Raw genomic sequence first — 27,314 nt, forward strand, 5'->3', positions numbered from 1 at the left:
CACAGGGCACGAGGTGACAGACAACCATCCATGCTCACACTCATACCTAGACCTGTGTGCTTATTTTAGGGATGTTGGGGACAGAGTACCTGGAGAAAACCCACACAAGCCCCGGAAAACATGCAAACTCCCCACAGGAAGGCCCAGACCTGGGATTGAACCCTTGATCTCAAAACTGTGGGGTGGGGACGGTTTAAAAATCAGACAAAACAAAGCTTTTTTTTGATAACGAAAGAAAAAACAATCTCAGCAGTTTCATTCCTCTACTTACACAGAGTCCCTACAACAAAGGAAAAGTTAGCTAGCAGTTATTTTTTGCATTTTATTTCACAGATGTAACACAACATACATCTAACAACATATTCATGACATTTCTTTGGTTCTGTATTATGCATATCATTTGAGAAAAATGACATCATAACTTATTTAAACATAAGTACCACACAGAATGTCGGTGAACTCCCAACTTAGAAAATTAAATGTAAGCAAGCAGCAGCATTACATTTATTCAAACCTATTGTTTCTCTTCTCCTTTTGGACACTGTGCTGATTCAGCTTTGTGTCAACACTTGAAATTCAGAGGAACACTTTCTTCATGTAGTACCCATCCATTAAGTCAGTTCAGATATCAACTTGGCAAGAACTGATGCCAAAGAACCACAAAATAATTAGGGTCATCTTCTTGACCGCCTGATTCCTGAACTTGGTTGCTCCTCAAGAGGGAACAAAAAAGGCAAGCGTCTAGAAGACTTCTCTTCTGCTGCGTTCTGGCAAGTCCACCAGGCCCTGAAGTTCTCGCAGACCCTGAAGGGCAATAAGACAGCCAAAGTCAACAGTGCTGTGCACAGTTACATTGCTGATCCCAATTCATCTAAGCCTTCAATTTTAATGCAGGAAACTAAAAATAAATACACTCAAAAGTTACAGGGACCATCATGTGCTGATCAATAGTCCAGTGATATGGTGGAAGTGCACTCAGTTTATTGGTAACTGATCCCTCTTTAATCCACTCTCTTTCAGTCCTGTCAAATGTGCAGCTGCAACTCTCAATACAGAGTCAGTTTTTCTGTTGGATATCATCAGTAGAGGATCTGTATCTATTTTCATATACAAAATGTAGAGCCAAATGTTTTAATAGAATGCTACTATTAGAAGGAAATCATGTATAGTGATATTAATCATTCTCTAGAATAGATTTTCAAGAACAATAAAAACATGATGCTCCTTTGAAACTATAATGTATTTTTTTTTCATTCAGCTAGGACCCTTGAACTTGGAGTGAGGTAAGAGAGCAGGCTTGAGAGTGAAACATTTGCATACGCTTGTTCTTATGAAAGCTATTCATGTTGCTTTTCTGATGAAGATGGTGAAAAAACTCACCTCCAGTACTAGGCGGATGTTTGCTTTAATTGTGGCACAGTCGTGAGTCAACTGATCTGTGAAACTGAAACACAAACAAGCAAAGTTAGCAAGAGCAGCATTTCACACTGGATTTCTTTTTTTGGGTCAGCTCCACATTCTACTGATTTCCTTAAAACTGAGTCTTCACTGACGCTGTGAGTTGACTGGTCTTTTTGTCGATGAACCGAAGTGCTTCAGCATGGTCCATCTCCACAAAGAAGCCAAAGCCCACCAGCACGAAGATCTTGGATGAGTCCTCTCTGTGGGGATGAGGCCATTTAACGTGGTGTCGTAAGATATTGATTTTGACCGTACTTGTGTATGGATACAAAAGTGATAAAGTCAAACAGCAGAGTACACTAAAAGAAGAAATTGTGACATCAACACACATACACACTTGCACCATTTATGTGAAATGCTTTTGAAAGAGTTAGTCGTTTTATACTTGCAGTAATACCATTTCAGTACTGGTATTAAGGTACTTTATTCATGTACTGTACTAAAATTTGAATTTTGGAAACATGACACATTAATGGAGATGCAAAGCTGTATTAAATGCAGAATTCTTATTATTAGGAAAGTATATGGGAGAAACGTACGTGCTTACACTTTAGCCTGAGCATAGAAGTTGCATCCCAGGTCAACGTCTGCCTTGAGGCTCTGAGAGTCTGCACCCTGTACGCGTGCAAACAAAGTCACAAATATGTCACCCATGATGGCTGTGTGTACGCGTGTATGTACATGTATGTACCTGCAGAGCCTGCAAGGTGTTCTTGAGCTGCAAGTAATGAGATATTTGTTCGTAGACAGCATCCCGTTGCTCCACTACTCTCCTGAAAAAAACAGCACACAACAAGTGTTAAATAGAGAGTAAGTTGAAATTCCTACTTTGCAGCCAACAATGCTTGCCAACCATTCGCCGGCTTTAAGTGACTTGTATTCTTATCTTGGCGATGAACACATAGTTGGATCTTTATGGTGCATTCGCCTTTGGGTCATGCCAAGAGGATGGAGTTAAATTAGGAAGTTAAAGATAGAAATGGGGAAAACTAGTTTGTTGACAAATACACTGTAATTTAAGGATAAGCACGTGCATGGATATATTTCTATTGCATTTTGACAAAGCTTCAAAAACGAGATCAAGGCAACAGACAACTCTTTCGAATTGTGAAAAAACACGTAAATAAAGGGTCTAATGTGCAGATTTTCAAAAATGTACTTATGAAGGCGATAGGAAAAAAATTGTCAAATCTGCAATGTGCAGGGGGTGTGTACGAACCGATTACGACAGTGCAACTACAAGACAAGTTCATGTGGTTATATGGACAATCACAGCCTTCCGACACTTACTGTAAATCTTTCTTAAGTACTTCGTCAATAAACTTTTCATACTGCAACACTTTCGAATCCACTGAATAAGAATTGTCGTCGGAGACAGCTGGAGGTGCCATGGTTTCTAGTTTTCTCTAGTCTACTGAGCGCGCAAAAATATGACGTTCCTGGCCAGGCTCTCGGTAAATTATGACGTCTTTCTTGTGCGACCCTTCTTCGGCGCTCAAGAGGAAAACAAAACGCGAGGAATTTCCTGTGTGAGTCCGTTCATGATATTGATCTTTACTGTCAGCGTAATCTAAATGATCGCAAATATTAATTTGAAGGTTTACATGTTTGAATTTGGTTCTAAATACCTATTTGAACTTTTAGCTGACCATTTCTCAATGTTTGCTGATTTTCAGAAATATTGATGTATATATATCTAAATCCTGATATATTATTGGATTTGACTACTGTCGGATTTCCCTAATCTTATTTTTGTCTGTATCACCGATTTCGTCCCCATATAGCAAGATCTCTGTATTTTATAACCTCTGTAAAAAAAGAAGGTAAATCCCATCGGTAGAACTGTCCAACCCAGTAGCTGTCATTCTTTTCTTTCCGTTCTTTAAATATTTTTTTAAAATTATTTGTTGTTGAAAAATGATTTATTTTTCAAAACTTGGTTAACTAGGTGCATGTTTGAGAAATATAAACATATAAATATAACAACACGTAGAAAAGACGCAAAAGACAAAACATAACAACCCTTTCATTTTGTGTAAATTTTTTTTACAACATTATGAAAGCACAATTAAACTTAGGTTATCAGTTATCCTATGAATAAACGTGGACAGTTTTCTTTGATCTGATTCAAATCATTTCTAGAATTCCTGGATGTTATGTCCTAACAAGGGTTACTATCAACATATTTCAAAACCTAGCATTTAGAGAAATGCCGGTGTGTATGGCTTGGGTTTATTGTAAATTCAATTAATTCAGCATTAATGTTGAAAGATACATATTGGGACAAAAAAAAGCATTGTTTCTTCTGGGATCATCAATTCACATTCACAACAGCATGGTTCCTTAGTAAAAAAAAAAAGTCAGTCACCCGCAGTTATTATAAAAATGTGTGAACCATTATGAACCATTAACCAGGACTACCCAGACACCAGACTCATGCTATTATATCAAACAAAAAAATTGAAAGATTCCAACTTTAAATCTTCCACAATTACTGTCTTCCGAGACATATTACTTTATCTTTTCAAACCCAGTGACCACTAATGACTAGGAATTTCTTTCTTTATAATTATTAAAGGAAAGGCAAGATGAAAAACCAAAAGCTCATTTCAGTTTGAATGTTGCCTGTTAGTCTGTTTTGCGAGTGGAATGCCTTGGTGCGAATTGGGGTTCAATAGCAGCTCTTGTACGTGTTCCCTAATGAGGTGTTATGATGTGTTTAGTCTATTCCGAGATGTCGTCAGGAGCAGATCATCCTCCGACATCATGTGGAAAAAAGCCAGTCCGGAGGTCTCCTCGATTCTCTTCTCAGGTAGCTCAAATGAACATTTGTTCAGTACTCCATTTAAGAGTTTGAAAAATATGGGTGACATATTAACATGTCATACTCTGAAATTCTTGAATATTCCTTGTCTTTGTTAATATTTTCCAAGTTGTTTTTATTGTTAGCCCATTGAACACAATGGAGATGTGTGTCCATGTGCTTGTGGGTGCAGGCGGGTGTGGGTCAAGGGACACAGCAAGGGAAGAAAGGTGGAGGCCTGCAGGAGGCAAAGAAGAAAGGGAAAATGCTATGGAAGCAAGAGGAACAGAATCAGGAGTTGCATGTCCAACTACAGCAGCTGGTAAAATAAACCGTTTACATCACGGCAGAACCTCTTGCTTATTGTGTCGGGCCCCCATAATGTTCATTGATTTCAATGAGTGTGTGGGTGTGCCTACCTAGGACATGTCCAACGAGGAGGCGTCAGCCACTGGCACAGGTTTGGTCTATTCGGAGACGTTCACTCTTCATCACAACCTGTGGGATTCCAAGTTAGTATAATACTAAAATACTTTTCTTTTTAGTATAATTTGTGGCCACTCTCCCCAACCCAACATTTGTCTGCCTGTTTTATGACATGAGCAAATATTCCTAAATGTGGAGATTCTGACACATTTGAACACAATCTGGGAATATTTGCAGACCAAATAACAACATTTGGAAACCTATCAATCATTTGAAATTGGTTATGCAATGTGACTAACTATTGGCCTCGGTGTTCAGTCATGCAGAAAGTCCAGATAGATTGAAGTTCATCATTGAGGAACTTGAAAGACAAGAGCTGTTGTCCCGCTGCGTTCGTGTGCAGGTGAGAGAGCCATTTGACCGATTCAATCAAGTGTGTACCATATTGATTCAAGTATAATGCGCAAAATTCTGCTGGTGAAAAAGTCCCTTCAGCAGCCATCATAATGGGTAACGTAAAACCTGTTTTTGTCCTCCAGATGGGCGTGAGACCCCGTTTTGTTGGCCGGTCCTCACACGTAGAAAAAAATAACTCAAGAATAAGGAAATCAATTGTTTGGTGAATCTGATAATGATGAATCAGACTTTGAACATTTTTAAATATTAATATGATGAATAAAACTTTAACAATTTAAAATTGTTCGATTTATTTGAGTTTGATTTATTTCATAAGGGACAGCACATATTAATGAACATATCTATATTCATGTTAATGAACATATATGTAAATAAATATAATAAAATAATATAAAATAATTGTAAATTCCATTTGAGAATTGTTTTTAAAATGGTAGTTTGTTTTACCAGTTTTCCGTACCATATGTTGTGAATAAATGTTTTATCATGGCGACGTGTTCATCATTTTCCAGTTCCCAGTACAATCCTTGGTGTGAGCTGAGAAAAAGTGAAAAAAATGTATACTAATTTTTAGTCACAAAGTATGAGTGCGTATTATACACGGGTGCACGTTATACACGGGTGCACGTTATGCACGGGTGCGCGTTATACTCCTATAAATACGTTATATGTTTGTCTTTGGGTTTCAGCCTCGAGCTGCCACTGATGAAGAGCTGCTCCTCGTGCACACGTGAGTTCACCAAAACATGAAATAACCACCTTGATTTTACCTCTCACTTCTTGTCTTTCCCTTAGGAAGAACTACATCGACTTGATAAAGTCCACTCAACAAATGACCGAAGCAGAGCTGCATCAGCTTTCGGACAACTATGATTCCATTTTTATCCACCCAGTAAGAGCAGATTCATACACAAGCGTGTGCACATAAATTAGCTTTTGTAATGTACATGTGTGGGTGTTTTACAGGAAACATTCAAGGTGTCAGTATTGGCGGTGGGTTCAGTGCTACAGCTGGTAGACCAGGTTTTGACGTCTGAACTGAGGAATGGCTTTGCTGTTGTCAGGTTTGTCAGGAAGCTGTGATTTATATAATCCAATAATTATAAACTTCCTCTTTGTTTGTTTGTTTGTGTCAGGCCTCCCGGTCATCATGCTCAGTCCAACCAAGCCAACGGGTTTTGTATTTTCAACAACGTGGCCGTTGCAGCCCGTTACGCTCAGAAAAAACACAATGTTAAAAGGTTTGTTTCCCATCTGTAAAATCGGGATACAAAATGAGAACATTTTGGACATTAGAAGTCATCAACTTAAGGTGTGTTCTTATTTGTGTCAGGGTTTTAATCGTGGATTGGGATGTTCACCATGGTCAAGGTGTTCAGTATATTTTCCAGAAAGATCCCAGGTGACTTCTCCCACTTGTAGAAATGTAGCAAAAACAGTCCATTGTTGTTTGTCTGTCTTTAAATGTGTATATGTGTGTCAGTGTGTTGTACATGAGCGTGCACAGGTTTGAGCACGGTGCCTTCTGGCCTCACCTTCCTGAATCCGACAGTTCTTTTGTGGGCTGCACCCCTGCCGAAGGAAAAAACATCAACCTGGCATGGAGCACGGTGTGTCACTTCAAATATCCTCTAATGCACCCCCTAATCTTTATTAAGTCAAGACAAGAATTCCAAAACTCTCATACAGTTACAATGTTGTAAAATCTAGGTACAGTACTTAACCATTCTGATTATGAATCACCACTGAATTGCACCTTTTTTTCATTCATGTGACGAGTTTGTGAAGCAGTGTAGCCATATGTATTTTTGCTAAACATGTACGCTGTCTTCTTTTCAGGCAGGAAAAAGCGACGCAGACTACTTGTGTGCTTTCCGGCAATTGCTGCTTCCCGTTGCCTATGAGGTAACCCTTCATCCTGCCTCTGCAATATATCTTTCATTTCAATCTTTTAATGTAAAACATGTTCTGTGTTTCTGTGTGTTTGTTTCCTAAGTTTCAGCCAGATCTTGTACTGGTTTCAGCCGGTTTTGATGCTGTAATGGGGGATCCCAAGGTATATCAGGGCCGATTAGTCCTCACTTGCAATGATGACATCACTACCTACTTTTACATTTATACTTCCTCCTGTATTACTAATATAACTTGATACTTTTATTCTATAATATTGCATCCCTTAATAAACGAAACTAAGAAATACTTACTCATTTATAACAGTTGCCATTTTAAATTGCTATAGCTAATTTAGTTTTATGTTATAGATCATTGTTTCAGTAATTCTATTGTTATTATACTACTATGTATTTCATTTGACCTAAAAAAGCATTTATGTTTATTTTAAGGGGGAGATGTGCGTGAGTCCCAAATGTTTCCAGACACTAACACACATGCTGATGTCCTTGGCCGAAGGTCGACTCGTTCTGGCTCTCGAGGTAAAGAAAATAAATAAAAATCTAACGATCAAATTTATAAACCTACCAATAATGGCTAGTAGCACCCCTCCCCCACCCCCCCCCCCCCCACACACACATGGATTACCTGGAGATTTTAAGTTATAATTGAGGTCAAAATGATGACCTAACCCCCTATTGTTTTGATGTCGATTTTTTTGTTCAATCCAGGAAATTAATCCAAATATTTTTTAACCCTCATTGAAATGTTGTGTAGTCAAACAAATAATGTTAAAACATTTTAGGTTATGTCCATCTTTATTCAAGATGCCCGAATTCACTTTAACTGTACATATTGCACGTTTTTTTCCGCACACGTTTAGGGGGGTTACAATCTGCAGAAAACGGCAGAGGGTGCTGCTGCTTGTGTTCGAGCGCTTTTGGAGGGAGCCTCTGCCCCAATGGGTCCAACCACTGCTCCTTCCGACTGGTACTGGCCACACGTGTACAGCCCTGATGATTTATGCGTTAAACTTTTGATCGTTTTACGTGTTTTAATATTTTCAGTTGTAATAGAGATTTGCTATAATGAATCAGTCATTAGCTTAACCTAGGTTAAATTAACATTATTTGAACCGGGATTTTGGAAATAAATAAAAAAACACAACTTGTTCATACTACTTTCAGTGCCTTGAAGTCCATCTCCGAGACCATCTCAGCTCTGTATCCATACTGGACCTCACTACAAGTACTGGGTAAACGCACACACGTTCATAAAGCTTTCAAATAGCCTCTCAGGGTTTTTTTTCTTTATTATTTTATATATGTAACTGAAATTGATGACATGTACAAGCAATTATTTATAAAAGACAATCTAGCAAATTCTCAAGGGTGCCTAAGCTTTTATTATACCACCTAACATTCAGTAATGTATGTAATGTGAACTGTGGATCCCAGTTGAATACAAAGCTTGTATTCTATTTTATGAATGGTAAAATATTAATGTCAATTGCATGCTCTGCCATCTAGTAGAAGAATATCATCTTTGTTTTGCCTTACATGGTTCCACATTGGGAAAGATAGATGAACAAAGATCCATTGTTTGCAATAATACTTTTTGGCTCAATTAAGTGAAATGTCATTTTCCATGACACACTAGTTGGGAATCACTGTTGTAAACATTGGATCATTTTATTTGTAGCCAATTTGTTCTAATTTTTTGCACAAACATGGTATTGTATCATCTCCAGAGGGTGATATATTCGCTGAAGAATGTGTTCGCCAAGACGTAATCAATAAGGAGTGTCTGCCAAGTCCCAGTGTGACAACAACAGGTCTAGTGTACGATGAGAGGATGATGGAGCATCTCAACCTTTGGGATAGGTGTGTTTGTTTGTGTGCATGGATCCTGTGCTTGATTAGAGAGATGACACACTCTGCCATGCTTTTTATACAGGCACCATCCGGAACAGCCACAAAGAATTTTCAAGATCTTCTCCAGGCATCAACAGCTTGGATTGGTAGAACGTTGCGTCCAAATCCCGGCTCGTTGCGCCACAGAAGAGGAGCTCGCCATGTGTCACACGTATGTAACAACTTGAAATACTTGGACAAACAATGGACTGAGCGACAGTTATTGGCACAGAGATGAATGGGCATTCACAAAATGTCATCTTTCGTTTGGAGTGAAATAATGTTTTGAGGATACGCACAGAAAATCACTCCTTTGAGAAAATTGTGAACACAATAACACCAACACCAAGCAGCTGTGCTATTCACAAACTGAATTGTCAACCGTTTCCATCTTTCTACTTTCACACAGTCCATCCCTAATGGTGGTAAAGAGTTAAAATAAGACTTTTTTTTTAGCATGGAGCACATCCAGCTGATGAAGTCCACTGCTATGATGAAGATCAGAGATTTACATTCATTGGGCCAAGAGTTCAACTCCATTTTCATCAATAATCAAAGTTATGAGTGTGCCCAACTGGCTGCTGGATGCTGCTTCAATGCTGTTGACCACATCCTGAGTGGACAGGTACCAACACAGCACAGCTTTAAACACACTTTTATACTTTGTAGGGTCAAATTCTATTTGTCATTAAACCGACCTCCCACACAAGTGTAAAGGAGACAAGAAATCTGAAAATGATTTAAAAAAAAAATTAAAAACTCACCCAAATTTGATCAAATGGTGAACAAATCCATTGCCAAAGCCATTATTTCCCTGCTGGAATTAAAGTTCAAAAATTCAGTTTTGAATGAATGCCTGCTGATTGATTAATTAACTGCAATTGATGGCAAAAAAATCTCATGTAAAAATCTAATCCATTTCATGTCTGTTATGCGCTTTGTTATGATATGAATAATTTCCAAAAACTACATGTCATTTAAACTTTTCCATACACTAATACATCCTGGATGTGTGTGTGTGCGCAGGTGAGAAGCGGAGTAGCTATTGTGCGCCCCCCTGGCCATCATGCCGAGAAAGACTCTGCTTGCGGTTTTTGTTTCTTTAACACGGCTGCCCTCGCAGCACGCTATGCTCAAAAAAACTCCCAGCATGCACCTTTACGAATATTAATCTTGGACTGGGATGTTCACCACGGCAATGGCACACAGCACATCTTTGAAGATGACAACAGGTACCACGTCGCGTGACCACGGTGTGTGACTTGTACGGTCAGTAAGTACATTGTTGTCCTGTTTGCAGCGTCCTTTACGTCTCCCTCCATCGCTATGACAATGGAACCTTCTTCCCGTCCTCGAACGATGCCGCAGCGGACCGAGTGGGTGTAGGCCGAGGGGCAGGCTTTAATGTCAACGTGGCGTGGAGCGCCGGGCGGATGGGTGACGCCGAATATCTCGCTGCCTTTCACCATGTCGTCATGCCCATTGCTACTGAGGTGACCGTACATTTAACTCCCTACAATGCTCATAGGCACAATGGTACCTTGAACTATAGTCAAAGTTTGTGATTTATTTTCTTCTATATCAATGAACTAAAACGTTCCTAACGGCTGGAACAATCCCACGGGTTGTATTAGCCACCTTGGCAGGGTTATTTCAGCCCGTGAGCCATAGGTTTGACACACGTGATCTTTATCAATGGCAGCTAATAATTCAATTAATCATCATTTCTTTATGAATTGCCTCACAGTTCAATCCAAGTCTAGTGTTGGTGTCGGCGGGATTTGATGCTGCACGTGGAGACCCTCTGGGAGGATACCGTGTCACCCCTGAGGGCTATGCTCACATGACGCACATGCTGATGTCATTGGCTTGTGGGCGGGTATTAGTCATACTGGAGGTGAGTTGATCATTTGATGTGTAGTAGAAGAGGGAAATGTGGGAAAAACAGACTGAAAAGGGGCTCTCGAGGACCGGACTTGGCCACCCCTGTGCTAGAGGAATAGTGATGACATCTGAGCAAAAACATGCCTTGAAATTGATAAATAATAATCTTGGCAACATGTATTTGAGTTAATAGATTAAACATTCATCTTTAATTAGACAATCACTAGCCTGTCATGTCACATCATAGGGTGGTTACAACTTAACGTCCATCTCGGACTCCATGGCCATGTGCACCAGCGTGTTGCTGGGTGACCCTCCACCTTCCTTGGTGACGCCTCTCCCCCCACCTCAACACGCCGCAGTGGCAGCCATCAACGAAGTGATCCGACACCATGCCCCCTTCTGGAAGTCGTTGAGAATATACAGTGAGTACCGCAGCCCTACCAGGGTTCCTCCAATTCATCGATGACTGTTTATAACTCAATTCTTAAACTAGTAATGGGCTGGTCCATGCGTCTATTTTTAAAAGGAGCCCCCGTCCACACACACACACATGGACCAAAATCTGCCTAGTTCTTACCATCCCTTTGATCTTAGTCTCAGAATCCGTACGAGCAGCCATACCTTCCCCAAGTGCTCATCGGAGACGCAGTGGCAAAGGGAAAGGCAGGAGGTCAAGACAGAGTGGACCAGACAAACAACCATTGGCCACTATGGAACTGCCGGACACAGCAGTAATAACACAATCACTCTATTATGATTTTTTTTATGTTTATGCCAGGGGAGTCAATCAAAAAAACGTGTTGATGTTGTTTTTGAACCCACTAGGCAGATGCCGGTTTGGACAAGCTTACACAAGGATTGGCTAGCTTGAACATCGGTCAGAACATGCAAACACATCAAGTGGATGAAAATTGGACCAAACCGCATTGTGAAGGGCACGAGAGGGTGGAGTCAGAGGAAAAAACATCTGAGCAGAGCCAATTAAGGGCAGAGTCCAGTCAACTGACATCTGAACAGAGCCAATTAGCAGAGAGCTCGCAGCCGGAGGTGAGACGGAGCATTTAGCACTACCATGTCATCAAAATTTCAATTCTCTCGAGGATAGCTACATTTTCTGTCGGATTTATGCCTAGGTTGTTGTCGCCACCCCAACAAACATTGACCCTGGAAACGAGCCACAGCCAGAGGGAGCGTGTGGTTGGACCAAGCCTGAGGGAACTTTGAAACTCACCTGTGAACTTGAGATGGTTAGTCAGGACTCAAGACTGCTTTAGAATATCACATGGAAAGGAATTTGTCATAAAACCATGTGTGTTCTCAGGCCGGCATGTTTGTGGTAGACCCTCTTTCCTGGTGTCCTCACCTGCACACCGTCAAGCCCCTGCCCACTTCTGGTATCGATGTCTTCATGCCCTGTGAAGACTGTGGCTCCGAGGCGGAGAACTGGATCTGCCTGAGCTGCTACAAGGTGACATTGAGACAGACCGCCAAACGAATGGGTGGGCGTATATAAGCATAACTAAATATTATAGGTCGATGCTGTAGATAGATAGGTGAGATGGGTGGAGGTGGTAAAAAGGGTAGCCAAATATTAATTATTATATATATATTTTTTAAATACACGTATACTATGACGCAAATAAGATTTCCATGTGCATAGCAGATCATGTCACACATGCCCTCCCCCCCATTAGGTGGCGTGTGGCCGCTACGTCAACGAGCACATGTTAATGCATGGCATAACAACCGATCATCGTGTGGTGCTGAGCTTCTGCGACCTGTCAGTTTGGTGTTATGCGTGCGAAGCCTATGTGCACAACCAGGTGAAGTGAAAAATTCCTGCTACAATCCCCACATATCCATAATTTTTTATACATCTAGTGAAGTGCTTTACGGTTATCCGGTTCCATACAAAAATAATGGATGATGTTGATTTTAACCTTTGTACATCATGTAATATAGTGGTGACATATTTTGTGTGGGCAGGTCTTGTTTGAGGCAAAGAATGCCGCCCACTGTGCCAAGTTTGGAGAGGAGATCCCACCCTGGAGTTAGGAGGAGGAGGTAGATGGGGGAACTCACCACGAAAAATGCTAAGACTTTGGACATTTTCACATGGCTTCAATGATCCTTCTAGAGACAGATTTCGGAAGTTTCTTCATGCTCTAAATTAAAGCTCACTTCCTCTATTAGAGCTCACAAGCCCAATGCTCCACAACCAAGTTTTAAGATGCAGGTATTCAACTTTAAAGAGACACTCAAATTTGAGTTTTTACATAATTATCATAACATTGGATGTCATTTTACCAGGTTTGCACAATTTGAAAGTTTGCTTTGCTTAGCACATTTTTTACGGACACCCTTTGTTGTGCAATAATAGCTTTCCTGTACAAATATTAAAACACCTTTGTCATGTTTTTGCAAGCAAACATCATTCTTTAAAACAAAATATATGGATAATTCTCTTGTGTGATGAAATTAAGGGAAACGGTTGAAAAAAAAGCCTGGGCCAGTTTCTCAATTTGTGATTTAAAATGGGTTTTAGCTCATTAACACGCTAGTGCAGCTTTTTAACAATCAAACATGACCCCTTGAGCACAAGTTCATCTTTAAATGTCAAGTAATTTCCACCTCCGTTTGAATAGAATCAATAAGTTCACAAACTATTGAATTAAATGAATGGGAAAAAAAATACAGAAATGGTTGCGTGCTGTTGTTGTTCTTTGTTCCGCCTATGGGGGTCGCCCCAACCTGCGAAAAGGCGCCTCCTTCCTTACCGTCGACTATCGTTCGTACGCACGAAGCTGCTGCAGGTTTGTCTATGATTTTTCCCTGTTCCATCAATTGAAAAAAATGAAAATATAGATTTCATCACTCGCCACTGGCAATGTTGAATTGGATGTAAAATGTCGTGCATCTGTTCATTCGAGCTCAGATGCATTTGCTGAGCGCTGTAAAAAAAATTGTCGTCGTTTTCATTTCATTCGGGGCAACAAGACGGACTGCATGGGTTAGGATGCCTGCGTCACTGTCCTGAGGTTGGAGGTTCGAATATGAGCTCACCAGAAACGGTGGACTTGGCATATTCTCGCCTTTAAATTTGCCTGTTTTTTTTTTTGTGCGTTCAAAAAATCACGCCATGCGATTTTTTTAAATGGAAGAATATCGTTGAAAAGGATCATTTTGACTGTGTGTTGGTCTTCAATGGTGCTGACATTCCCCAGTCCATTCATTATATACAATACGTACTTTGGTTTTCGCCAGAAACCATTGAATGGTGACCAGTATTTATTTATTTATTTGCCTTTTAATATTTTCAAATGGTAAATAAAAAGAGTATCACACAGACCTACCGAATATTTTTAAAATTGACTATGTCCTGTATTACTTTAAACAGTTGCTGACAGATTGCTATTGAGGATTTAAAATTTTCAAAGCAGACAAAAACAATTCTTCAAAAAGGGCAAAGGAATGATTATCGAGTCAGTGCTTCAAATTATTTTTTTCTTTCTCCATCACATCCTCAAAGGAAACTCAGGTCACGTGACTTGTGCGCACAACCATGGCGACGGCCACACCTGGTTTGGGCGACCTGTCCCGTCTGTACCAGACAGAGTTTGTGCGTAGTGCCCGTGCAGTGGGCGTGTTGTGGGCGGTATGCACGCTGTGCTTCGCCATCATCCAGGTGGTCATCCTCGTGCAGCCGTCCTGGATCGGAACAGCAGAAATCACCCACCCTGGGACAGGGCCAGTGCCACCCAGTGGCACCCTAGGATTATTTGAGGTGATGTCTTATATGTCTCCATACACATCTCCTTGACTTTTCAAACACATCGTATGCATTCGTCAGGTGTGTCTGGAGTCTGACCTCCCCGTTCCAGATTGTCGAGGCCGGCTCTCCAGTCTCTCCCCTCTGCCGTCCTTCCAATCTGTGGCGGTCTTGGTAGGCGTGTCCCTGTGGGCGGTATGGACCAGCGTGGTTTGTCTCTTACTCTTCAGGTTCTGCAGCGCCGCCACTGTATACAAGATTTGTGCCTGGCTACAGCTCACAGCAGGTTTTCCTTTGCTGTCCGAATGGTTCTCATTGGTTCTGGCATTAAGAGGCCAATTTTCAGACTATTTAGGAGTTAATTCTGACATGTGCCGCATTTTTTCTTAGGGTTCTGCTTGGCGTTAGCCTGTTTGCTGTTCCCTGACTCGTGGGAGAGTCCAGAAATGAGAGTCCTCTGTGGCGACTCGGTGAGTGACCTTCAACGATGTGTCACCAGTTGCTGATCTGTGTTTGTCGTATCCAGGTGGGTAGCTTCTCTTCAGGGAACTGTTCAGTCCACTGGGCCTTCATTTTGGCCATTCTGGGTGTTTTGGATGCCGCCATCCTAGCCACGCTGGCGTTTGTCTTGGCCAATAGGCAAGATGCCCTCCTGCCGCCACTTGGGAAGGAAGGTGGGTGTGGGGCCAGGGTTTCATGCACGTGGCAGCGGGCCTCAAGGGATGACCTGAATTTCTCTGTGTTCTTGTGTTTCTAATTTGCAGTGACTAAAGGACTGCTGATGTCAGCGTAGACGTAACGTGAGATAAACCAATCAGCGTCATGATGACATCATGCTGATATGATATGGAACAACATATTTGCGGTATTTGAAAAGTGGAACTGTTGTCTTCTAACTTCTTGTGTTCAATTACCTCAAATGAGTTTTATGATTTGACGTTGACTGATTTACGCTGCGAAACTTTAATGGACAGCCATTTTGTTTTGTTTATCTATCATCATTACCTTTAGTCAAAACTGTTTCAAGATTTTCTGCCACCCAGTATGTACTTGTTCGTGTCTCTCCACTTAATCTCATTAGCATCTAAAGATATCAATTTAAGCACACTTTGATATCCAAAATGTTTATGTTTTCCAAGAAAATATGTTGTTTTTAAGGAGGGTGTTTTACCCTGTATTATGTGTACCACACTAGCTTAGTTTTAGGAGAAGGTGATTGTTAAACAGTGTGAATACTGTTTCAGTCCAAAAAAATGAAATGTGCTAACTTGAAATCAAGTGTCGGCATTATTTTAATTGCTGAATGTTAGCAACCCAATTGTTAGCATTTGAGCTATTTTTGAGAAGCATCAAACTTTACGGCACGTATAAGTCAAATTTGCAAAGACAAAAAAAAAATGAACTCCTGAACCTTGCCTAAATAAGCTGCCAAATGATCTTGTTCAATCCAGAAAATTTACAAAATAAAAAAGGAAGCAATGAAAAGACTGCTTCTTCATTTAAGGTTGTGTCATTTCATATGTCACTACTTTTTTGAACTTTGGAGCTACAAGGTATAAAACAGGAACATAACAGGCAGTGTTCAAAATCTGAACAAAAAATATAGCCAAAGGCAAGTATGTTATCTGATGTGCTGCGTTTATTTAAGTCGGAACAAGATTAATGCTTTGATTACAGATTGCCACGTATAGGTACGCACAACAGTGGTCGCATGACAAGCTAGTGCACAAACACAGCAAGAGGGAACCAATCACTAACCACTCAATGATGTTCTTGGAAATGCCATATTGAACTTCAATTCCCCCCCCAAAAAATTAACACATAAATCACGGAAATGTAAGGTGGAGCAGCTTTGGCCAAGTGTTTACATTCATAGCCCAGTTAATTTCCCAAACTGGAAGATGGCCTGCTTTTCTAATGTCTCCAAATAGATCATCCTTAGTGTGGCGCGTGTAAGCCATTCTTCCTACACGATTTGATCGTCAAAAAAAGGATAGGGCCACAACTAAGACATAATTGCGACTAATCTGTGCAAAGGCCTGATTGTAGGATGTCTTTAGAGATTGTAGGCAATTGCGGTGTGGCATTTTTAAGTGTAATTACACACCCTTGATCTCAAAGGGTTAAAGCAAGGTGCAGATATTGATATTACAGTAAGTTAGCAATGACTCCATAAATAGGGACATTATGAATATGCTCGTGATCATGACAATTAGGATGATATTTTTGGACACAAGCCTTCCTTTACTTGCTTTCCTTTCTACTTTCTCATGTAGTTGACAATCTGGTCAAGCAGGACGTGGTTTAGGGCGGCTCTCCGGCGTCTGTGTTGCTTAACGTTGGCATTTGGCAGCATGTGAGGCCTCGGCCCTTCCTGTTCTTCATCCCCCAGCCTCTTAACCCTAAGCAGCGGCTCGTCGCCAGGTGATGCGTCATCCTCCAGGGAACGGCGACGTCTCCTGTGGGCGGTTCCCACAGGCTCCGATATCGACATATCTCGTCGTGATCGTCGAGTAGAAGGAGCGTAGTCGGGGCTAACGATTGGCAGGATCCTAGCCAGCAGACGTCTGAGGACATGAGATACCGTGATGGGTGAGTGAGTTTGCTTAAATTTGACCTGCCAGCTTTCTACTTACCTCATATCTTCATCGTCATCGTCTTCATCGCGGAATTGGCGAAGCTTCGTCCTTGCCGGCGCGCCACCAACCATTTGTGGTTCCATTCTGTTAATAACACATCAGCTTTTTAGTGAACAGGCTCAAACTGGTTGGTAATGACTTCAATGTCCAACAGTAAATATACCAAGATGTCTAAACACCGTTTAAAAAAAAAAAACCCAAAACGTTTGTAAGGCTTCTTTTGAAAGTTTAACTCACTTGTAAAGACAAATTATTGTCCAAAGACTCTTTGGAATGTCTGATTCATCTGCAAAGGCTACTTAAACGTCACCTGTCTAGCAAGGCCTGAAGCAGTTGTGGTGTCACAGTAGTCCACCAGGCTGCTGGGCGTCTCCCCATATTCAGACTCGAGCCCTGCAAGTCATCCTCCTCCGTCTCAGCCAATCCAGTGGCTTCCACATCGGCAAGGAGGCGGAACAAAGTCGCAAAGTATGCTGCATGAAAAATAGGAACTTAATTGGATTTGTCAATGTGAACATTATAGACCGTATCTAAAATAACCAGGTGGAACATCAGTGAAACAAATAGTACATGTAAATTATTGTACCAAGACTGCAAGTTATACTTGAGTCAGGTTTGTATAGTTAGGGTGCTGAGAGGTTTCTTTGAATGGTGTGTTGAGCAAAAATTGGGCTTTTTTTCCTAGCTAGAAGAGTGTGATGTGATGTAATAGTGAAGTGGCCCATCTAACCTGCTCGCTGCTCCTCGTTCTCCTGCTCTCGTCTCTGACCCTTCTCCACCAATCGCTGAAGGGCTTGCTCCAAGGTACGCCCACCCCAGCCGTTTGATTGGTAGTAGTCCTGGTGTGGCATCAGCCCATTGCGGTCATCGTCGTAGGCCAACAGATTTTGACGTCTGGCTCCTCCACGAGCGGCTAGTGTCCACTAATAGAGATCATTTCCCATGAGTCGACTTCAAGGACTGATTATTTCATCAATACAAACAATTGCCTGAATGCCACACAATTTTACTGTGGTTCAGTGTGGATATTTCCAAAATCCAAATGAGTGTTTTCATTTGGATCTGTGTTGTTAACCGCTGATAAACTGGAATGCAGGTACAAAGTGAAGCCTTTCGTTGGCGAAAAAAAGAAATGGCGTATAGTGGCGTCTTCACCCCCTCGCTGGTTGACTTTCTTTGCTCCTAATATTGTATTCACCTTTGCGCTCTCTGGACGCTATTGCGCACTGACACTGGCTTTTTCTTATTGTTGTTACCCCACACCTCCAAAAAAAATCAAACAGCAAATTCCAATAACAAAGTATGGCAAAGTAGGCTAATCCGGAGCAACGTTGCTGTTTTTGTTGTTGTTTATGTTTGAGAAAAGTGTACATATGACTATTTAAGTTGAAAGTCTAGAACACTTATATTTGATTGGCTAAAACACTTGTGGCATTTAAAAATCGCTGCTCAATTCAATGCTGACTACTTCCTGGACATATTGACCTTTTTCGATATTTTTCTGCCAGAAATTTCTATTTAATTAATAAAATCATGATATAACATGCCCTATATTGCGATAGAGGATTATAATCCACATCGCACACCACTAGCCCGGTATTCAGAAATAAAAGACAAAAAACTTACATACTTGTTCACACAAATGAACAATTTAGATTTTTCAATTAAGCTAACAAATAGGTTTTTGCGATATGGAGGAAGCCTGAGTAACTGGAAATACACTACGTAACACTCAAATCCCAACCAATAAGCCTAGAACCAATAAATCGAACAGTAATAATGTAAGATAGGTATGCTAATCACTCTCAACTGTGCTGCAATTCATTTATTTAATGTTTTCTTTAATTAGTGTGTATTTCGTCGCATTTAAACTTTAATTAGATTTGTCATTGTCATCTTTGTTCACACGCTCACTAGCCAGCAGGAGACAAGGGGGTTGCTATGGGCTACTGCCTCTTGTCACTATGGTGACCAGGAGCTGAAATGTAATATTTGTCAGCACAGACACACACCGAGGCAAATACACAAACATGTAGATCCACACAAACACACGCATGTGTCCAAAAAATGGCCTTAAAGGACATGAAACAAAGGCAAAAGCAGTTATTTCGGAGTCACGCGACCTGTAAACAGACATGACGATGCCTACCTGAACGGCATGGAACAGTGCGACACTGCACAGTAGGAGGCTGAGCGACGCCATTCTGAACACTGAAAACGCACACCCCACCAACAATGAGGAGATGGCTGAAAGGGGGGAGGGGAGAGAGGTATGATAGCAGAGAGTGGGATGAGAAAAATAGAGAAAGAGCCAGAAGACAGGAAAAAGATGAGCAAGAGAGTGGAGGGTGGATAATGAGAGAAAGAGCGCGATTGATGAGAGCGCAGGGAGAGAGGTGAGGGAAAAAATGGAGGGAATGTAAACAGAGGGGAGAATTACAACAGAAAGGGAGAGGCGGGAGTGAGAGATGAGAGGGAAACTGGAAAAATTAATGAAAGAGAGATTACTCCCTTGAGATTTTAACATACTCTGCAGACAATACCTTTACCAGCACATAAGAAGCTTATAAACCTGATCTCAGGACTCGGACCGTCTCTTGGGCTAAGAATCTTAATGCCGCAGTAGTGGAGCCTTCTACCGGGACTAGAATCTTCTTTGCTGGTCACGAGTACCTCCTTTCGGGATTTGAACATTCTCTGGGGACAAAAACCCTCTCTGGGGAAGACACTTTGATTCCATTCTCCCTGGCCAAGTACCAGAAACCTCTCTTAGAATCCACAAGTAATTTCTCTCAAGGCTTGAACCTTCACTCTCGACTCAAATGTCTCTAAGGGCTGGTACATCCTGTAAGACTGAAGCCTTGTAAACTAGGCCTGAGGGTTCTCTCAGCACAAAAAACCTTCTCTTGGGATAAGAAAGTAGTAGTAGTACCTGCTTGTTCAATCTATCTCAGGCCAAGAACCTTCTATGGTCATTTTGGGGGACTTGATCCTTCTCCATTGACCAATACCTTGTCCCAGTTTGAGATTTTTTTGTGCGGTTTAGTGCGTTTTCTCAAAATTTTTACCTGTGCAGGGGAAAATATTTTTCAAGACGAAACAAACTGTTATGGGACTGCAACCATCCAGTTGAAGAAGCACTTCCTCTGGGGAATAGAGCATTCCCATTGGGCAAAATCCTTCTCTCAGAAGTACAAGCTTGCTTTGGGAATACAATTGTCTCTCGGGACACAGACCTCCTGTGAGAACTGAAATCCTACTCTATTGATTCTTCGTTTTGACTTGCCATGCTAGCACCATATTTCGAGCAGTTTGTACTATATGAGGATGTGCTCACAATCACGACACCCAACGGTTTTGTTTAATTGTTTATTGAAACATTCCGGCAGGTGAACACAGCAGGGGGAGAGTCATAGCAACAAATCACACGTACATCATCATCATCATCATAATAGGCATAAACATAATGTTTGCATTACCATAGACATCTGCAAATGGACATCAATCATATTCAGCACTGAATCGCAGCATATTTGATGTGGCGTTATGGACGGATCAATAAAGATGCCCCATGTATGTGTTATTTGGGTATTAAAACCCATTTTGCACTCAAAGACAGATCCCATTGGTTAAGATCAGGAACTGCTCTCCAGATTAGAAAACAACGGGATATAAAGATGAGATACTCAGAAGCCTAATAACTTTTCATGGTACTAAAACTAAATCCTGCAGCAATTTCATAAATACAAAGTGTATGGAGTATGATAACTACCATTATAGTTAAACTTTTGTTTCACAGATATTGTCATAATAAATGGGATGCATTAATTATTCTCATTGTAGGTCGTCTCTCTGAGGTGCAATTCATTTAACCCTCATTTTTACAGAAGATCTATCAAATACTGTGAATACAATGATGTTTAATATATGAGCAAACCCACTCAATGCAACATCTGTTCAACTATGGGGGTGCATTCAGTTAGTGCAGGGGTGGGCAAATTATTCCACAAAGGGTCGCAGTGGGTGCAGGTTTTCATTCCAACCCAGAAAGAAGACACCTTTTCACCAATCTGATTTGCAATCAGTGGATTGCAGTCAGGTGCTTCTTGTTTTTTCCAGAAATCTCATTGGTCAAAGTGTGTGCACTCAATCGGTTGGAACAAAAACCTCCACCCACAAGGGCTCTCGAGGATCCGTTTCCCACCACCAGCATGGAAATTGTTAAAGCAAGATGTGAGGCTTGTGGACTGACATGGTATTTTAAGGGTCCCCAAATAATGGAAATTCAAATAAACACTCAATTCAATCACACTCAGGAGTAGAGTTAAGGAGTTGAATTGAATTTCCAAACACACCTGAGGCTTATGGTCATCTTGATAATTTTTCACATATGGGGGAAAACCAGAAGAGGAACAAAGAAAGAAAAGTGTAATGTGGAGGGGGAACGGTAAAACACACACACGCACACACACACGCACACCATCATCTACTATACAACACTGACATTCACAAAGATGGCTGCTGGTTGGCTGAAAAGGAAAAAAATGGATGCCAGGGGAAATCTCTGTCACAAGATAGAGTAATTGCTCCATTTTGGGAAGTTTAGCTTAGAAGTGAATCTACCCACTCAGGGTAACTTCTCAGGAATGCTTTTCAGTTGCCTTTCTGTGAATCACTAAAAACTACGACAAGTAAGTCATTTTGTTTTCTGATTTTGTTGAAAACCCTTGTTTTTACAGGTTTGAAACCACTTTCAGTTTGGTTGAGGTGTGTGACCACGGGAGGCTCACTGTTGATCGACATGGAGAAACAAATAGATATGATATATAGGATATTAAGCTATAGCTAGTATAAATATTTATGCATATACAACGACCCCCACTTTTTTTTCTTATAGGAAACTATTCTTCATTTTTCGTTGAAACACTTTTTGTGCTCTTCCATTTCACAATAATATTTTACACCATTTTTAGGCATGTTGGTGCCAAGGAATTATATTTCCAAGTGAGGGGAGGATCTTGATTTAGGACCTTGTCTTGTGGCATTTGTGCCCAAAACCAAATTATTTTTAGGTGGGTGTCAATTAATTGCAGAGTTCCTCACGGGGAAACACTGTAATGTATATACAGTTGTGAGGAAAAAGTATGCCATCCTACTAGGCCCTGGTGACGATAGTGACCTGAATTTTCTCATAAAGTAGTCATGAAATTTAGTTGACCTTCATCTAATAAACAGAAACAATCTCAGTCTGCTTAAAGTACTACTACTGCTTAAACGCACCAAATTATGCAGTTGAGTTGGGGAATACGGGGCTCTGCATGAGCAAATACAAGTCAATCAGTTCAATCAATGAGATTTTAAGATGTTGCTAAAGCTGCTCCATCTTTCCAAAACACATCAGCTGTTATTCTCAAGCAGCATTTCAAACCCTAACAACACCTTTTAAAAGTTTGAGTTAATTTTGTCTAATAAAACTCTGTTTTAGTTTATCGATGAGACTTGCATTAAATATTTGGTCTTTATATACTTTTATATTGTTTAGTTTAGACTTTTTTTTAAATGTCAAATCGACTAAAGTGAACGTCAAAGCTTGAGAATACCCAGTCGTAAACTTTTGAGGAGTCTTCCATTGTGGGTAGGCTGGCACTCGCCTTGCTCTGACGCTTTCTGTGAAGGGAAAGGACGACAAAGTGTGGTTAATGTGAAAGCATGGCCACTCAATGATGAGCTAGTGATTCCACGATTATGATGAATATACAGCCCAGTGCATGTAGTTAGCTGAGATTGAGGCTCCAGTACCCTTGCAACCTTTGTTAGGATAAATGGCATGGGAAATGAACAATGGAATAATACATATATGTCTAAGTTTAATCTGTTCCGCTGAAATTCAACACTAACTTTCTGAATTTTCCAAGATAATAGCCTTTACTTAACGAATTTTGCCGGGCAGGATTGTTTGACTCCAAACAGCTACACAATGGCAGCACACTTAAAACATTCTGCCTATTTTACTACTACTACTTATTGGATCTTTTTCGACTGTATCAGTGAGGTAAGTTGTGTAGCCATCTGCCAAGACAAATTGTCAAATTATGACTGTGCCTATAAGAAATTTTTGGGTTACAAATGTCATAAAGCCAACTTTGAAGCAGTGCACTTTTAAATGAAGATATTTTATACTAAAGCTGTTGTTGTCCTTTGCTCAAACCCATTCGCTACTATTGACAGTGCTAAACATGATGTATGTCTACAATATCTTTCAGTTTCATTCAAATAGCTCAAGCTTGCTCAAGAAAAAAAATCCAGTCATTATTTAAAACCCAGTAGCCACCATTTCAATAATCCATTTTGTAGTTTTATAACTATATCATGCAAAATAACGCGTAACTCACCAATCACTTGTCTTCTCACATCTGATTGGAATAGGAGGTGGGCGCCCCCTGCTCTGGATCCTGCAAATAGCACCATAGAACATGAACACCAATATTCTAGAAACCTTTAGGTCTTAATACTCTGCTCCGTCTATAGATCATGGGTGGGGGGCAAGTCTGGTCTTTGAGGGCCCCTATTCAGCCTGTTTTCCATATCGTCTTGCTCTACCACACCTGAATCCAATGATCAACTCATCCAACAAGCTTCCTACCAATCCCAATTATTGGATTCAGGTGTGTTGGTGGAGGGAGGCATGGAAAACAGACTGGATAGGGACTCTCAAGGACTGGATTTGGCAACCCCTGATTTAGATCTTCTTCACTACAGTAATTAGTAGTGATGCAAAGAGTATTTGGTAGTGATTGTGGCTATGAAGAAGGTTCTAGTCGATATTCTGTACTGGAGGTGAAATAGAAAGATGTAGAAAGTCAAAGCTCACTTGGTTGTAACCCTGCTGGTTGTAATCAGGCTGGTAACCGCCCTGGTTGTTGGCATAAGGGTCCTGTTCATAGATGCCTTGCGCGTTGGCATCGGTGGCTGCTTTCTCCTGAGGTGGAGGCGCTCTCATGAAGGGGGCGATGATGCCCGTCTCCTTGAAGACGAACCACAGGTTTCCCACCCACAGGACCAGGTTGATGAAGCCGAAAGCCTGCAGAGAAACGGGGGTGGCGGTCATCGACGCCCGTCAGCGGTCATCCGCTGTCCTTAACGCTTAATGCTCACCACTGACGTGTTGAGTCCAGACATGACGGGGTCGTGCACTTCCCGGCAACGGTTTTCCTCGGCGTCGCAGGCCTCAATCAGAGTGATGACTTGGTCCGGGTCAGTGACCATCTTGACATCAGACAAACCCTTGGCCCACGCCGCCGAGCTTACAAGCCACATGAAGGCGAACACAGCACTGACGCCAAGGTCCTGCCCAAACAAAGCGTTACTGAGTTACGATCACTTTATTAGTGATGCTGTTTCCTTAAGCCTTGTTCAGACTCATTTTTAGACTGGATTTCTTTTAAGCACAGGAACTATATGATTTTATTTTGGAAGGATTGAAACCACATGCGGGGAGTTCGTTTCATAACAGTTTTGGACAAGATGATTCCTAGTCTGAACAGCTGGATGACGTGTTTTTTTCCAGGGTGACTTGTCTGATGCGTCAATAATATGGCCCAGTGTGAACAGGCCCAGATCTCATCTGGACACTTGCCCAAAATAGTGTAAACGTACAGGCAATTAAAAATATGATTTTTAGAAGAAATCCTACATGTCTGCGATCTAAACACAGATTTGGTAATTTCTCCAAAACATCCTCCAGCACCACCGCCGCAAATTCGGTACCATGTATACACATGCTCACCACCAGTGGGCCCTTGTTGTTCTCCTTGTACTTCTCGAAGAAGAAAACGTAGATGGCGAGCGCTGCCGTGGTGTACAGGAAGGAGAAGACGCCAATGGTGACGAAGAACTCGGCCGAGGAAGAATAGTCGCCCACCAGGAAGAGACGCTCAGTGTTCCCACCCTTGCAGGTGGGAGCGTCAAAGTACACGTGATGCAATCTGTCACCAACACATACAATTACAAATGAATTGGACTTTTTGCCATTGACAGAGATAGAAAGCAAATTCATTTTAAGCACTCGCAATGGATCAGACTATATAGATTGGTCTATCAATAGGAGCCAAATAGTCACTTGCCCTATGAAGGGTTAATATATGAACATCTGCCAAACTACATGTGAGTTCCAGTTCCTGACCTGAAAGGATATTCGAACTCCACCTCGATGCTCAGGTCGCTGTCCGTGCGGTTCTTACACTCCACGGAGATGCGCAGCATTCCCGAATAGCTTCCGCATGTGGAGAAGGCAAAGATAGCGAAGAACTGTGGAGTCAAACATGAGTTAAGCGTGTGCTCGGATCACACAGTCCACATGCGTGTGTATGTATGCGTGAACTGACCCACTGTAGGATCTTGATGAAGCCAAGAGGAACCTTCAGCACCCTGAACTGACCCTGGGCCACCAGCTGGGAGAGACATAAACACCAATGGACCATTTTAATAGGGCCATTATATAAAGAGCCCCGAGGCACCACACAATGCCACGATTGTTTTTGGCTAGAATGTGGATAGTTTTTTTTATTTTTACGTGAACAAAAGGAATTAGATATCAGATACTCCCAGTTACCAAATCTCATTTTTACTCACGGCACATTTAATTACCCACTAATCCAAAATTCATCCATTTGGAACACCCTATTGCAGGGATAGGGAACTTATGGCTTGGGAGCCATATGTGGCTCTTTTAATGAGTGGGGATGAATCCCCGCTAACCTGTGAGGTAAAATATGGAAACTTTTTTAATCAAAGATGTTTGAATTAGACCTTTCTACATTTATACTCTCATTGACTAAAAACACTAGAACAATGTTGAGTATCAAGAATTATTTACATGAAAAATTCTGAGACTTTTTGTACTGAAATGACTAAAGAAGGCACACATTTTCATGTATTTTTCCCTCTAAATTCTGAGCATGGCTGTCAAAAATAATCATTTGAAATTGTGAATTGTTCATGACTATCTCTGTCCAAAATGTTCCAGGCGCCTACCCAATCCCATCATCAGCATGGCCCTTTTTTATTAACATTTTAAAGCCTAAAACAACTAAATAATTGACACCAAATTCTAATTCTCAATAAATATCTACTATGCACTAATGTACGTATTGAATAACTGTCCATTGTAGTGACCTCGACTGTTCCTGAAAGTGTCCAAATATTTATTTGCTCGTTATTCGTCTGCTGCTCAGTGCTCCCCCTAGCGGCCACTTTGCTCCTAGCGGTTTAACTCGAGGACACGACTTCGTTACATCGTCACGTGACACAAGCCAAACAGGAGCGGGGGGTGGGGGGTTTTGCTTCATCTTCATCAGCAGCATCCTCCTCCTCTTTCTGTTCCTACTGCCATTTTATAAACGTTTCCTCATTCATTCGTGTACGAGAGACACGATGATGCAATTGCATGTATTTTTTGTTTTGTTTTGAGATATGCTTTGAGATTTGCAAAATAAAGCAAGCTCGTTTTGGTCCTGATGTTGGCCGAAACTCGCCACAATCTGCGAGCGAACCGTCGTGCACGAATGACTAAAGGTTGCACAAAAATCATTGGGAAGGGTGGAGGGGATATGGAGAGAAATGCATATATATATATAGAGAGAGTATTTTTATTAAATGTGATTACCTGATTGACGACGTCCATGATGCTGGAAGTGTAAGAGCGCGGGACCAGATGGACCAGCAGGGGGAGGATGCAGAATGGAGGATGATAAGGGGAGGGGGAAATGGGAGGATTCGTGTTGACGTGTTTCCTGTGTCCGCTTATTTGGATGCTTTCATATGTAGTACTACATACATTTTTTTCCATGTGAAGTGCTCAGGATGTCTTTGGCAATTTTGGACATTTATTAAGATGTGAAATGCATCTGATATACTCTGGAAGCTTGCAATCTCAAGTTATTGCTTTTCTAATGGAATATTTAATGATGTTCAATGTGAAAAGTGTTGGTCACTAGACAGTCCTTTTAGGTTTTTTTGTTTCTATTTTTTTTTAATTCAACCCGCTTTGTTTAAAATATACTAATCCCTGATGTTCGCCGTGTTGCGAAAAAGTGCAACAAAAAAAACGC

The 27,314-nt window shown here is 41.1% G+C and overlaps 5 protein-coding genes across 6 annotated transcripts; 2 read left to right on the forward strand and 3 right to left on the reverse strand.

Annotated features, from left to right (window-relative positions):
• Window positions 1–297: 297 nt before the first annotated feature.
• Window positions 298–2,927, reverse strand: uxt (ubiquitously-expressed, prefoldin-like chaperone). The gene is made up of 6 exons (XM_077712715.1): window positions 2,752–2,927; window positions 2,153–2,234; window positions 2,009–2,076; window positions 1,554–1,661; window positions 1,381–1,444; window positions 298–804 (listed from the first exon to the last, which is right to left on the reverse strand). Exons 1-6 carry the CDS (start codon window positions 2,850–2,852, stop codon window positions 742–744), a joined length of 486 nt encoding a protein of 161 aa, XP_077568841.1. The 5' UTR covers window positions 2,853–2,927; the 3' UTR covers window positions 298–741.
• Window positions 2,928–2,942: 15 nt separating this feature from the next.
• On the forward strand, window positions 2,943–13,214 carry hdac6 (histone deacetylase 6). Its single transcript, XM_077712608.1, has 29 exons — window positions 2,943–2,990; window positions 4,185–4,273; window positions 4,458–4,586; window positions 4,688–4,776; window positions 5,009–5,093; window positions 5,797–5,837; window positions 5,903–5,999; window positions 6,074–6,171; window positions 6,244–6,348; window positions 6,441–6,509; window positions 6,591–6,717; window positions 6,947–7,012; window positions 7,104–7,163; window positions 7,450–7,539; window positions 7,881–7,987; window positions 8,185–8,252; window positions 8,748–8,880; window positions 8,954–9,082; window positions 9,367–9,535; window positions 9,937–10,142; window positions 10,211–10,403; window positions 10,658–10,807; window positions 11,042–11,219; window positions 11,392–11,528; window positions 11,623–11,844; window positions 11,931–12,044; window positions 12,119–12,265; window positions 12,492–12,620; window positions 12,784–13,214. The coding sequence occupies exons 2-29, from the start codon at window positions 4,196–4,198 to the stop codon at window positions 12,850–12,852; spliced, it is 3,285 nt and encodes a 1,094-aa protein (XP_077568734.1). The 5' UTR covers window positions 2,943–2,990; window positions 4,185–4,195; the 3' UTR covers window positions 12,853–13,214.
• Window positions 13,215–13,527: 313 nt separating this feature from the next.
• On the forward strand, window positions 13,528–15,615 carry lhfpl4b (LHFPL tetraspan subfamily member 4b). Of its 2 annotated transcripts, none has more exons than XM_077712644.1 (6): window positions 13,528–13,610; window positions 14,327–14,581; window positions 14,648–14,852; window positions 14,957–15,036; window positions 15,093–15,240; window positions 15,331–15,615. In XM_077712644.1, exons 2-6 carry the CDS (start codon window positions 14,360–14,362, stop codon window positions 15,357–15,359), a joined length of 684 nt encoding a protein of 227 aa, XP_077568770.1. In that variant the 5' UTR covers window positions 13,528–13,610; window positions 14,327–14,359; the 3' UTR covers window positions 15,360–15,615. The 2 variants fall into 2 exon arrangements, with proteins under 2 accessions (XP_077568770.1, XP_077568778.1); XM_077712652.1 differs by lacking the exon at window positions 13,528–13,610 and adding an exon at window positions 13,847–13,868.
• Window positions 15,616–16,185: 570 nt separating this feature from the next.
• On the reverse strand, window positions 16,186–19,657 carry pcsk1nl (proprotein convertase subtilisin/kexin type 1 inhibitor, like). The gene is made up of 5 exons (XM_077717343.1): window positions 19,355–19,657; window positions 17,936–18,128; window positions 17,516–17,678; window positions 17,203–17,289; window positions 16,186–17,133 (listed from the first exon to the last, which is right to left on the reverse strand). Exons 1-5 carry the CDS (start codon window positions 19,406–19,408, stop codon window positions 16,827–16,829), a joined length of 804 nt encoding a protein of 267 aa, XP_077573469.1. The 5' UTR covers window positions 19,409–19,657; the 3' UTR covers window positions 16,186–16,826.
• A 2,877-nt stretch (window positions 19,658–22,534) lies between these two features.
• Window positions 22,535–26,962, reverse strand: LOC144196856 (synaptophysin-like). The gene is made up of 8 exons (XM_077717353.1): window positions 26,870–26,962; window positions 25,590–25,655; window positions 25,388–25,512; window positions 24,992–25,190; window positions 24,361–24,552; window positions 24,077–24,286; window positions 23,598–23,657; window positions 22,535–22,872 (listed from the first exon to the last, which is right to left on the reverse strand). The coding sequence occupies exons 1-7, from the start codon at window positions 26,885–26,887 to the stop codon at window positions 23,613–23,615; spliced, it is 855 nt and encodes a 284-aa protein (XP_077573479.1). The 5' UTR covers window positions 26,888–26,962; the 3' UTR covers window positions 22,535–22,872; window positions 23,598–23,612.
• Between the last annotated feature and the right edge of the window lie 352 nt (window positions 26,963–27,314).

Source organism: Stigmatopora nigra, chromosome 1 (genome assembly GCF_051989575.1).
Source record: "Stigmatopora nigra isolate UIUO_SnigA chromosome 1, RoL_Snig_1.1, whole genome shotgun sequence".
NCBI classification, from domain to species: Eukaryota; Metazoa; Chordata; class Actinopteri; order Syngnathiformes; family Syngnathidae; genus Stigmatopora; species Stigmatopora nigra.

Bases quoted from the DNA above. Each gene is read 5' to 3' on its own strand.
- pcsk1nl (XM_077717343.1), bottom strand. From the start codon at position 19,408: ATGGCGTCGCTCAGCCTCCTACTGTGCAGTGTCGCACTGTTCCATGCC. The intron at 17,679-17,935 runs GTTAGATGGGCC...TTTTTCATGCAG, and splicing joins GAACGAGGAGCAGCGAGCAG to CATACTTTGCGACTTTGTTC. The intron at 17,134-17,202 runs GTAAGTAGAAAG...TCATGTCCTCAG, and splicing joins GATGACGATGAAGATATGAG to ACGTCTGCTGGCTAGGATCC.
- uxt (XM_077712715.1), bottom strand. From the start codon at position 2,852: ATGGCACCTCCAGCTGTCTCCGACGACAATTCTTATTCAGTGGATTCG. The intron at 1,662-2,008 runs GTAAGCACGTAC...TCATCCCCACAG, and splicing joins TTCTATGCTCAGGCTAAAGT to AGAGGACTCATCCAAGATCT. The intron at 1,445-1,553 runs GTCAGTGAAGAC...TTTGTGTTTCAG, and splicing joins AAGACCAGTCAACTCACAGC to TTTCACAGATCAGTTGACTC.
- hdac6 (XM_077712608.1), top strand. From the start codon at position 4,196: ATGTCGTCAGGAGCAGATCATCCTCCGACATCATGTGGAAAAAAGCCA. The intron at 9,083-9,366 runs GTATGTAACAAC...CTTTTTTTTTAG, and splicing joins GAGCTCGCCATGTGTCACAC to CATGGAGCACATCCAGCTGA. The intron at 12,045-12,118 runs GTTAGTCAGGAC...GTGTGTTCTCAG, and splicing joins TCACCTGTGAACTTGAGATG to GCCGGCATGTTTGTGGTAGA.
- LOC144196856 (XM_077717353.1), bottom strand. The intron at 24,553-24,991 runs GTGAGCATGTGT...TTGTTTGGGCAG, and splicing joins ACAACAAGGGCCCACTGGTG to GACCTTGGCGTCAGTGCTGT. The intron at 24,287-24,360 runs GTGAGCATTAAG...GTTTCTCTGCAG, and splicing joins CTGGACTCAACACGTCAGTG to GCTTTCGGCTTCATCAACCT.
- lhfpl4b (XM_077712644.1), top strand. From the start codon at position 14,360: ATGGCGACGGCCACACCTGGTTTGGGCGACCTGTCCCGTCTGTACCAG. The intron at 14,853-14,956 runs GTTTTCCTTTGC...ATTTTTTCTTAG, and splicing joins CTGGCTACAGCTCACAGCAG to GGTTCTGCTTGGCGTTAGCC. The intron at 15,241-15,330 runs GTGGGTGTGGGG...TCTAATTTGCAG, and splicing joins GCCGCCACTTGGGAAGGAAG to TGACTAAAGGACTGCTGATG.